General features: G+C 41.0%; 1 protein-coding gene across 6 annotated transcripts in view; it reads right to left on the bottom strand.

Annotated features, from left to right (window-relative positions):
• The window catches only part of CEP112 (centrosomal protein 112), a 282,423-nt gene that overhangs the window by 88,599 nt on the left and 181,354 nt on the right, over nt 1-12,470 (bottom strand). For all 6 annotated transcript variants that reach the window (XM_048491015.1, XM_048491020.1, XM_048491019.1 and 3 more), the window contains one exon: nt 10,095-10,325. In XM_048491015.1, coding sequence (XP_048346972.1) covers nt 10,095-10,325 — 231 coding nt within the window. The remainder of the gene's footprint in view (nt 1-10,094; nt 10,326-12,470) is intronic.

The raw sequence follows: 12,470 nt of genomic DNA, 5'->3' as shown, positions 1-12,470 counted from the left end.
GCCTAAGATTATACAGTAGACAAAGTTTTATGTAAACATTTGGTACGGATTTCGATTACTATCACTCACTAACAAATATAAAATATGCTATGCTGCAGGAAATAACTGAGATAAGTGAATATTTATTTGTATATCAATATAATGTGGTTTTCATGTGACAAGGATCTTGTATGAAATAACAGATGCTTGAGGCCATGTAATAAAGATATGAGAGCACAATCAGACAAGGCTAAGGATGATTTACACAAGTAAGTTTGCTTATTAATCAGAGGGAAACGTAAGACAACATTATATTGATATACAAATAAACATTCACTTATCTCAGTTATTTCCTGCAGCATAGCATATTTTATATTTGTTAGTGAATGATAGTAATCGAAATCCGTACCTAATGGACACAGTGTGTAACAGACTTCCCTCTGTGATACACCTCTGAAGATGCCAGCCACAGATGCAGGCAAAACGTTAGGAACAAGATCCACCAGACCACGGTCACACAGACCGGAAAACCCACCACAACTAAAAGGATTATTGGTTGCAGAAAGGGAACCGCTGAGACTGTTGGTGCTACAATAGCTATTTAGGATATATTTTATATGAAGGCCTTCTCCATGATGGCACCAACAATGTAGGATGTGCTTTTGAGCGATACTAGTCAGGCCCTGAAACTTTTAAGAAATTCATTGATTTTCTTTTTTGCATTGGAAATGGCTAATTGGAAATTTAGTTTGTCTTAAATGGAGAATTAGTGTTTTAAGATTAGTTTTAATTGTTATTAAAGTTTTTACTTTATTACATGTGTGAGTTACAGAACACAGTCCAGTAATGTCTGGCTCAGAAAGGTGTAACTTTGCTTTGGATTACACTGTTAAGGAGAAATCCCAAGCAAGTCTACTCAGAAGCAAGTTACATTTTATTAAACGGGGCTTATTCTCTGAAATGTATAATTAAGATTGTAGTGTTAGTCATCCACAGGGCTCATTATTAGTCTGGCAGCACAGATATTTAAACTATCTAAACAAAATATTCCTCCAGATTTCAGACACTTGGGGAAGCCAGTGGAGTCAGTGGCTGCAGAAATCTGATAAAAGTTTTTATTTGGGCTGTGTGTAGTGTTGGCTATAATAGTTCTTTAGACATCCACGCCATACAAGACCCATGCAGATGATCTACCCTTCTGTTTACCACATGTTGCTGCCTTGACCCTGTGCAACTGCAGTGTGGTATGTAGTATGCGAACACATGGACGAAGTGTCTTGGGGTAAATGTAAAAAAATTGCTAATAGTTCAAGGCCAACAAAAAAGTCTTTTAATATTGTGGCTATCATGGTGGGCATATACTGCTGTGTACTAGAATTTCTTCAGTGAACAGATAGAAGGTACTGCCATATCTGACAACCTCCTGTTGGGATAGGAGGAAAGCAGGAAATAATACTGGCACACTTTTGAAGCGTAGCTGCACTGAAGATTTAGGGGTCAGAACTGGGGGAGGTACACACACATTACACACTTGGTTCAAAATACAGCAGTTTTATGAGAGGTCTAGAGAGTTCCAAAGTTGCTTCCTTAGAGGACTGTTACAATACCAACTGAGGGCCATATTGGAACTTCCATTTTGAAATATTGAAATATTGAAACTTCCATTTTGAAAGAGCTAAGTCCGGGTTCCCTCCCTCTGCAGCCCCACAGCATCTGCAGGGGCTGTCTGCATAATTATGAAAGAGAACCCAACTGAGCTGGGAACTAATATGTAGGGGAAGAAGGATTCCTGCTTTCCCCTCCATCCTATTTCCCAACAAGAAACAATTCTGGGTGCCAAAAAGGGGGGAAAAACTCCCCCAGTGCCATTTCATTGCAGGAAAAGACACAGAGGGAAGGCAAGAGCCACTCTTCCCCCTCTGTTGTGGTTCCCAGCTCAAAGGGGCTGTCTTTCACAATTAAACAGATGGTCACTGCAGCTGCTGTGGGGCTGTGAATACAGAGGTAGAGTCAAGTCCGGGGAACCCAGACTTGACTCTCCAAAGAACATAATATCTAGTTTGGCGATTTATCAAGGTCATTTGTTCTGAATGCTCATTTTCATTGCCAAGTACATACGAGTGATGAATGTTACTAATAGATATATTAAGCCAAAACTCACATCTGCACCCATTTAAAGCTGTAACCTATCTTTTTATTTTAATAATGTCTGACAAACTTAAAAATGTACACAAAATATATATTATGTAACACCTGGATGACCAATGGTTTACTTGACAGCCTGCACAAGAAGATATACTACACATTATACTACAGTTGAATGTAAGAAAGAATGTAAGAAAAGTGCTTTTGAGAAGGTGTGATTTGTATCAGCATGGTGTAGCATTTAGAGTGTCAGACTAGGACCTAGTTACACTCTCAGCTTTACTTAGGTTCAGATTCAGAGATCTTTACTAGGCATATACAACATAGGGACAAAGAAGAGTAAATCCAGTAAAGAACATTGAAACTAATGTGAACAGGAGCCAAGGCAACCTACCGTATATACTCGCATATAAGTCTAATTTTTCAGCACATTTTTTTGTGCTGAAAAAGCCCCCCCTCGAATTATAATCTCTTGCTGATACCAGCCAGGTTTGGGGATGTTTGGTTCAGGGGATCCGAAGTTATGGATCCCCAAAGTGGCTGCTCCCATCCCCCATTGTTTCCAATGGAAACTAATAGTAGATGGGGCTACCCTTTTGAGGGTCCATAACTTTGGACCCCCTGAACCAAACTTCACCAAGCCTGGCTGGTATCATCAGGAGAGTCTCCTAAAGATACTCTGAAATGTTGGTACTGCTAACATAAACATTCTTCCTCTGATAGGCACCCTCAAATTTTCCCCAGATTCTTCCCCCCCCTTCTGAAAGGATTTAAGGGGAAAATCAGGGCTTACAGAGCTAGTTTACTGTTTTTCTTGGAAATAAATATTCAAAAACATTTAACCTACTAATGCCTCAATTGATGTAATTTTATTGGTATCTATTTTTATTTTTGAAATTTACCAGTAGCTGCTGCATTTCCCGCCCTCGACTTATACGTGAGTCAATAAGTTTTCCCAGTTTTTTGTGGTAAAATTAGGTGCCTCGACTTATATGCGGATTGACTTATACACGAGTATATACGGTAGTTCAAAACATGCAGCAAAACTTTGGCTACTGTTTCAGCTATTTTGACCTTGGGATTGTTGAGCAAAAAAGTCATCTTTGTGTTGATAGGAAGATCTGAGAACCCAACCGTGATTAAGGCAGAGAAGTCGGGCCTAAAGCTGTTGTACTTAGGGCAGAAGAGCAAGATGTGTTCAAGGGAGTCAGAACAGTGGGAAGGGCAGAAAGAACAGTGTTGATAATGCCGAGGGATATTTGAGAACCAGCCCTGAAGTAGTGACAATGGAAAAGAATTGCATCTTGCTCTTGAAAATACACATCTGAGTTTATGATTAAGAAGTTGGTTCAGATAATGGCAACACAGAGCTTTTGGGGAATAATCCCAAAGTACAAGAGTGAACAGGAACTCTGTGTCTTGCTCAAAAGATATTGATATTCCTGCTCAAATAATTTGTTTTTTAGTTGAAGATAAACCTTGTTGGGGTGAGAATAAGCAAGGAGTCTCAGGAAAGGCCCAAGAAGGAGATCTTAGCCTCGATTAACATCCACTAGTCAGAGGTCTGGAGTTCATGCATCACAAGTTGGACCAGGCTATGAGAGTCAGAATGAAAACAGAGGCGCACCCAAAATTTGAAAGTTGCGGCCCACGCCCTGGTTTCCAAAAAGTGCTGTCCTGCCTCAAGGCAAAAGACTGCATAGGGGACACAGTGTGGAACTCCAAAGATTTTATATAAGAAGCTGGATGCAACTGTTCAAGCTTGGATTTCCATGCGTAGATCCATATAGGAACCCCATTCATTAGATACTCAACCACTTTCGTGTTGAATACTTTCAAGGAAACTGGAATGAAACTGCCGCCATTAAGGGTAAATAACTTCAGAACAGGAGCAGAGGCACATTTGCTACCCTTCAAGGAGGTGGTGATGAATAGCTAACCTGGATAGCTTTAAAAAGGGCTTGGACAGATTTATGGAGAAGTCGATCTATGGCTACCAATCTTGATCCTCCTTGATCTGAGAAATGCCTTAACAGACCAGGTGCTCAGGAGCAACAGCCGCAGAAGGCCATTGCTTTCACATCCTGCATGTGAGCTCCCAAAGGCACCTGGTGGGCCACTGTGAGTAGCAGAGAGCTGGACTAGATGGACTCTGGTCTGATCCAGCTGGCTTGTTCTTATGTTCTTATGTTCAAGGTCTTGTCTCTATGTTTAGCCCAGTTAGGCTTATGTTGGAAGATAACCCCTAAATATTTGAAGGATCTGACTTCCTCGATAACTGAGCCCTGAGTAGACCAAATCATAGGATTTCAAGCATTTGAGAAAACCAGGACCTTGGATTTTGTTGGATTGATTTAAAGTTAATTAGATATGAAGTAGTTGTTGCATTTGAGAGTAAATTCTTGAGGCCGACCCTTCAGCAGGACAGCAGAACCACATCATCAGCATATAAGAGGATTGAGACCGGAACATTATCCAAATGAGGACAATGAGAATTTATGCTGTTCAGGGTTGGGGCAAGATCGTTCATGAAAAGATTAAGCAATATAGGGGCTAACACACAACCTTGCTTGACTCCCTGGGAGACAATGATGTTGGGGGTTAAGTGGCTTAAAGGATTGATTCTAATTTGGCAGATGGGATTTTTATGCAGTGACATGATTAACATGAGAAGCCTGGGGTCCATTTCAAGTTTCATCAATTTAGACCACAAGAGGTTCCTGTCAACAGAATCAAATGCCCCTTTTAAGTCTATGAAGGCTATGTAAAGACTGGATTGACATATTTCTGCACATATTTTGAGATGAGAATACTCAAATCAGGCAATGATCTAAGGTGGACTTCTGTTCAATGCCAATGATCTTTTCCGCCAAGATCCAAGAAAGAAGGTGATTCGGCATACAGTTTGCCAGAAATCGCCAAAAGGCTGATTGGTCTATAATTCACCGGCAGGTGATCACCTTTTTTAAAATAAGGGGATAATAGAGGCATTTGTCCAAGAGGAAGAGACCTGACCCGAGTTATTCACCATAGTGAATAACTCAGCTAAGCTTTACTTACTTGACTGGGCTGTTGTGAGGATCAAATGAAGGTTGGAAGGACCATATATATCACCTCTGAGTTGAAGGAAGGGTGGGATAATGCAAGAGACCAGAGAAGTACAGAAGGATTACGAAACAGTCTTGTCCTATCTTCTACTGGTTGCTTTTTAATTTGAAACTCCTCCCCGCATCTGTTTCTACCCTTGCAAAGTTACTTGACCGGATCTAGAACAAAGGACCCTATCCTGTGAGCACCTTTGGAATTCCAGCACAGCCTGGTGGGCACAGCGAGAAAATGGCTGCTACAGATTGAGACACAAAATAGCTGCCACAGCTTGCGTTCAGTCACACAGTGATGATCTGTATGCTGCGTTGGCACCTGCCCGCTCAGCAAGGTTTTTTTTAAATTTTGCACAACCTATCAGATCTCAAAAGGTTAATCAGAAGCCCTTCTGGGAAAGAACCCCACCTGGCTACACTTAACTTTCTAAACACACTTGACAGGCATCAAAAAAAGTATCAGCAGGTGTCATGGCACCAATAGATACTAGAAAGTATCTAGGACAAAATCTAGAAAGTAAATATGAGGTCCAGAATATGGGTAGAGGTGTAAGCAACTGGTGTGTGTGTGGTATAATTCCAGGGAAAAGGCAAATGTGGAAAACTATATTTTCTATCTGCATAACCTTTGTTACAAATCACCCCTTTCCCTCTCCCTTTCACATGTGGTTATATTGTTCCATGTTTGCCCTTCAGTCCAGCTAGAACCTCTGTAGGATGAATAGCTAGGTTCTAGCAGGTTTATTTTTAAAACTGTAGTTGGGTAGAACTGAAATGATAAACAATCACTATAACATTATCGACTATGAAAAAGTGTTTTAAGAAGGAGCAACCTTAATTCTGTGTACAAATCTAATTTTAAAAAATATTTAAATTAGTACTGCCATAATATAAATAGTCATTTGACTTTTAAAAATCTGTATGTGCTTATCCCCTCCAAGTATTATAGCTGGTATTAGAGCTGATCAAAAGCCACTAGCCTGGTATAGACATAACATAATATTTAACCAGGGATAAGAAATTGTTTGCAAAGATGGTCCTATGCCTAGAATCACTGGTTAGTGGTAATCTGAGTTAAAGGAGCAGTTGTAACAGTAAAATGTAGTCAAAACTATTCATTACAAGGAAAGCAAAGTGAAAATGAGAATACACAAATGCATGACAGGAGCCTGATCTCTTAATGTTTGGTAGAGATCAGTTGCATTATATTTGCATCAAGCTGTAGTAAAACAAAGCCAAGTTATCAGGTCACAGAGAATTGTTTTTGGGTTCAGTGTAAGGGGACTATGTAGAAAATAATGACTAAATCAGACATATTACATATGACAAAGACCAATCCAAAGAAAGACATGCATGCCCAAATCCCATTTTAGCCAGTGGGATCCAGCTGCACATGAATGAATATCTAAACAACAAGAAAATTGGATTTACACAAAAAACAAACATTTGAGACTGGCTCAGGAAGCCTTTTCTTGATTCCCTTATGTGCTTATTTTAAATTGTTACTTATAGCATCCTGCATTCTTTGAGGTTGACACAGGATAACTTCTACCAATGCTTGTTACGAGAAGAAGATTTTTAGGTGACAATGTAAAATATAGTATGGGATGATGATGTCTGAGCTGAAGGCACCTTGTGCAAAACTTAAGATTGGAAAGAGGCCTCAGAGAGGCCTCCGTCAAAATAAAATATTCCGAAGCCTCTACTAAAAGTAGGATAGTCAGCTAAGCAAGAACAATCAACGAGAAATGTTCACCTTTAAGTAAATAGCAGCAATGTGCAGGGGAAAAGAAGAGTTTCTTTAGCTCATTATTCCAGGTAGAGAAACTCCTTGTTTGCAGGAGATACACAAATTAGGGCTGAGTGCATCTACTGAGGTAAAACACATCTTAATCTGGACATCTAGGCTTTTAAAGACTGGTGCTTTGGGCCAATTTGCTGTAGATGCAAAGAGGGAGTTACCGTAAGGTGACCAGATGGTCACCTTTGTGATCCGAAACGGGGAGGCGGCTGCGTGCGCGTGTGACCGCAGGGGCTTCTGGGGCTCGCCGTTTGCCGCCCTGTGACAGAGCGGCAAATGGCAAGCCCCAGAAGGCCATGCGCTCTTGACCGAAAGACGGGGAGAATACTGCCGCACTGCCTTGCGCCCCCAAGGCAGTGCAGCAGCCTCCCCAAAATTGGGACAATTTGTAGAACCCGCGGGACGCGGGACAAATTGTCCAAAGGCGTGACGGTCCCGCCAAAAGCGGGACGGCTGGTCAGCCTAAGTTACCGCAATGTGGATGCAGCCCAAATCAGAAAAAAGCTGGGTGACTCAAGAAGAGCCAGAATTGTCCAGCAGTAGACAGGGAGAATAAGGAACTGGGAGTCTCTTGTCCATACAATCCCCAGAAATGCAATGTCATTTTTTTTTAAAAAAGCACCATCAACATTGTACATATTTACTAGTTATACCAGTATCATTATAGTCAGAAGACAGCCTGTTTATTGCATGTGCTAAGAAAAAAATGCAAATTTTTGGCCCCATTTTCACTAATACCCACAATATGCTTTTTAAAAAGCCCTCATTTTCAGCGGACAGGAACTTTAGTTATACATTTTAAAGAAACAAGTTATCTAAAAAGTTAGAGTTATACAGTAAAACAATATAACTTTAATTTTGAGACAAGCTAACTCTTTCTTTTGCTATGCTTTAAATATTAAAAAGATCAAAGAAAGAAAATAATTGAGATTCAAATTCAACTTTTAAGCAAAAATGACAACGTCTTCATGAGTTAATATTAATCCTTTAATTATAAATTTCAAAGCTTTAAATACTTTCTCTGACCTTGGCTTAAAATAATTATGCCAAGTGCAGCTTTCTTTAAATTCAAAAAAGATTTTGAATTGTTGATCACAGCCATTTAATAGTTTCAGGCTGGCAGATTTCCAACATAATCCTTAGAATGCTATTTAAATTTATAGACCAAGAACCTGATGCAGGTAAATGAAATGTCAGTTTCACAAAGACCACTCCACCGTATATGCAAACTGCTGCATTTGCTTGCTCCAATTCATCTTGTAGTATATTGCAGGCTAAAGCATTTGAACAGCTGAATGTTGGTCAGTATGTATATCAGGTTTAAGGCCATTTGAACACATTCTTTTACGTGAACAACAACAAAAATTGAACTTACTTATAATTGTTGTTCATTGAGAGGTCTTCTGTGCAGACACACATGGGCCTGGGCATGTGCAGGTCAGCTGCAGAGAGGAGTTCTCAAGCTCTATAGAGCTTTCTGCTGGAGTTCTCCTCCCCCTCCCATCCAGAGCGGCTGTTTGCTACCCAAACCACACGGAGCGCTCTTCCCTTAGTCCTCCTTCAGCAGCTGTGAGGGAGACTCACTCTTTGATGCCAAGCAACCCACAGCAGGGAGGAATGTGTGCTTGCATAGAAGACCACTCAATGAACAACCGTTACAGGCAAGTCTGTGGCTTCTGTACAATCCCACATGAGAGAACAGCAAGCTCACGTACCATGTAGGAGGGTGTGGGCTGATCAGAGGAAAAGTGATTGTAGCACCACTCTTTCTACAGCTGCCTGTTCCTGGAATCCACTTCAATGGCATAGTGCCTTATGAATGTGGATGGAGTTGACCAGGTAGCCACCCTGCAGATATAGTTGAGGGAGTCTCTGTTGAGGAATTCTGCTGAAGAAACCTGAATCCTGGAAGAGTGAGCCTTGGTTGGGAACAGATATGGCACCGTTGTTGCGTTACAAGTTAGCTTGCGACACTGACTGAGAGGGTGCTGTCCAATCCTTATTTGAGTCCAATTAACCCACAAATAAATTCTTGTCTTTAAGAAAATCTTTTGTACACTGTAAATAAAAGAGGAAAGATTTCCTGACATCCAATGTGTGTAATATTTGCTCTAAGAGCAAGGAGGGAGCTGCAAAGAACTCTGGCAATGTTATGTCCTGGGAAAGGTGGAATTTAGGGAGAAAAGACAAGCTCAGTATGAGGACTACTTTGTCCCCATGGAATCTGATGTACTAAGGATCATACCTGAGCTCACTCCCCTGCATGCTGTACACACATGCCACCACGAATGCAGTCTTATAATAGAGCGATCAGTTGTAGTTAGAGATTCAAGTTGATCAATCTTGAGCTTTAAAACAAGCAAACAAAAATAAAGCCCTTCTGATTGTTGTGAAATGGTGGCCTGAAGAGTGAGAGGAATTGTGATATAGGTGGGGGAAGGCAAGGAGGAGCGAAAAAACCCGAAGAAAGCCTAACACATATGGATCTCCTTCGCTTTCCCTGTAAAGAGAGGAAAAGTCACACATTGAGAGCTTTTGGAAACTGCAAAGAACATCTGATCTGAGAGCGCAGTGAGTTCCAAACAGGGGAAAATGTGTGCATCACTAAGAATCTAACCTAAAGGGAATGTACTCTCAATGCAAAGGAGAACACGAGTGTGCAACTCGCCTTTATCTTCCTTCTGAAAAGAAGAGCATTTTTCCTCAGAATAGCTTAAAAACATTTTTTAAAGTGGCTTTCTGTCTTGCAGCTAGACAGAAAAATGCACACACATACACTGTGGATAGCAATAGTCCACTGTACACACGTTCAGTTCCCCATTTTGCTTTCCCACACTCGCAACGTCTGCAACAACCCTCGCTGATCTCCCCTTCCTGTTCTAATTGTCTTTTTTATATTTTTGTATGTGCATTTCAGCTTCGTTTTGTTTTGATGATGTATTTTTGTTTGATGTTAAAAAAATTATTAAGACCTGTTTTTATTATGTATATTTTTATTAGTCCTGATGAGGGCAGAAAGATAGGGTATAAATCTCTTAAATAAACAAACATGTTGGGAAGGGGCTTACCTTTTCCAAAGCCATCTCCGTTTCTGCAGCACTTGTCTTTTTAAAATCTAACACCATCTTTTCGGAGTCGGCCCTCAGCTTGTTCATGGCAGCCTCGTGGTCCCAAGCAGTCCTCTGCTTTTCTTCTTCTCTGATAAGGCTGAGTTCGACGAGTTGTTGTTTTCTCTGAGCATTCACCTGAATAAGCTCTTCTCTCAGCGCATGGATCTGGGCTTCCATATCACAGATTATCTTCAAAACAACAACAACAACAATGAAGTTACTTTTTCAGATGATGGGTGTTCCCAAATTAGTAAGGCTTACCAGGTTGAGTAGAAAAAACAGTCGTAATCATAGAAACAAAACTTCTCTTAAATCTCTGGGTGATGAGCGCCTATTGAGGTCTCTCTGCTACCAAAATTCCTACAAATATAAAATACGATATAAACTACAAAAAAGTTGAACATGTGAACTTGCCTTAACAAACAGGGTTACACTTACCTGTAACAGTTGTTCATCGAGTGATCACCTGTGCAATCACACAAGCAGGCTTACTGCATATATTTCTGAACTTTAAAAACACCTAAGAGTGCTCTGTCACTTTCCTTCATGCTGTTTCCCGCTTTCCCTACCATGATAAAGACGATGCAGAGTGCCCTTCCCTCTGTTCCTCTCTGCCACCACAGGAGTGAGGTAAAGTTATCAACTTTAAATATGAGAGCATATGAGAGCTCACAGAAGGGCAGGAGGGAGAGATGTGTGGCTGCACAGGTGACAGTGTGGTAAACAACAGCTACAAGTAAGTGCAACCCTGCTTTCAATATTATGGCACCTGTGCAGTCACACAAGGGAGAACTGTGAGCTGACTTACCAGTGTTGGGAAGAAAGTTGTGAGCTGTCAGTTCAATAGAGACTATAGAACTGCTCTTCCCACTGCCAGGTCACTCACAGCATCTATGTCTGCAGAATAATGTTTGGTAAAGGTGCATAATGATGAGAACAATGGAGAGAACACTGCAAAACACTGAGGCAGATTGGGCTTGGATAGAGAGAGTTAAGCTACAGTGGACCATCAATTCACGCTAATCTGTAATCCAGTTGATTATCCATCTATCAGTGAATCGTGCTGACAGTTTCTTGCACAAATTAGGATCTAAGGAGATGAAAATATTATAGCCTTTTCTAAAAGGTTTCATTCTATCCAAATAGAAAACAAGTGCCCTTCATACATCTAGAGAATGCAGAGATCACTCCCTTTCATCCTGTGGTTATGGAGGTAGAACCAGTTGGGTTTATCTGGGTTTTGGTGGAATTGGGACGTTATTTTAGGCTGGAATTGGAGTGAGGTTCAGAGAATTCGGTGCTGAAGAGTTTACAGAAAGGAGGGTTGTGTTCCGTGCCTAGAGTACACTGATCCTTCTGGCTGATGGTATGGCAATCAGGAACACTGTTTTCCTGGTGAAGAAATGCAGTAAGCAGGAAGCCAAAGGTTTTAACTGTTTGCCCATTAGCTTTGGAAGCTCAAGACTGATCCAGGGAAAATGAATATAGTAATCCCTTGAGGATTACTTTGTGAGAGAATAGGGATTTGCCTTCAATATATGTGTGAAAACATATGGCAACTAAGTGGATCCATGCAGATGTGGAGGAGAATCCTCCTTGAACTAGGTTTAAAAGGAACTCAAAGACTTTTTGATGAGGCATGTGACTGGATTCAGATACTGATCATTGGACCATGCACAGAAACATCTCCATTGGGTGGAATAAGAATGCAAGGTTAACATTGTTCTGGTACTGAGCAGAATCTGCTTTACTGGTTCTGCAGTTAGCCATTGAATGAGTCACACTGCTAAATGCAAACAGGAATTGCCCCTGAAGAAGAAGATTGCTCTCCTGGGGAAAGATGACATATCTGCTTTAGGACATGACTAGTCATAGTACAGTGATAGGAATAAAAAAAAACAAGAATCCATTAGATCCAATTGACCTGATGGATTCAAATGGTGGGTAAAGATATTCAGTTGATGAAAAGAAATAGGGAGTTCAAAGTACTGTATTTCACCTTCCAAAACAAAATGAGACAAGTACTGTAAGCAGCCTGATGGCGGGGATATTCTTGGAATGGGGACTGTCTCTTTAACCTGTTCCAAAGTTGATGTGCAAAAAACCAAGTTCTTAGGGTGAGAGTGGGTAGGGGTAGAAGATAACTTGCTTGACTTGGAAGACTTCTATCATTGCTTTGGCTGAGCCTTCCTGGTGGTGGTTCTGAGGAGCTACATTCTGAGTACACTGAAGCAGAACCCAAGGCTTTTCCTGTGGGTGGGTACGTAGGTGTGGATGGGGGGGCTGCTTGCTGGGGCTGAGGCGGTCGGGTTCAGTCTGGGAGATGAGGTTGAC

The sequence above is a fragment of the Sphaerodactylus townsendi genome, linkage group LG03 (assembly GCF_021028975.2).
Source record: "Sphaerodactylus townsendi isolate TG3544 linkage group LG03, MPM_Stown_v2.3, whole genome shotgun sequence".
Taxonomy (NCBI): domain Eukaryota; kingdom Metazoa; phylum Chordata; class Lepidosauria; order Squamata; family Sphaerodactylidae; genus Sphaerodactylus; species Sphaerodactylus townsendi.
Note: the sequence above shows the minus strand (reverse complement) of the source record. Positions and strands in the feature narration are given on the sequence as shown.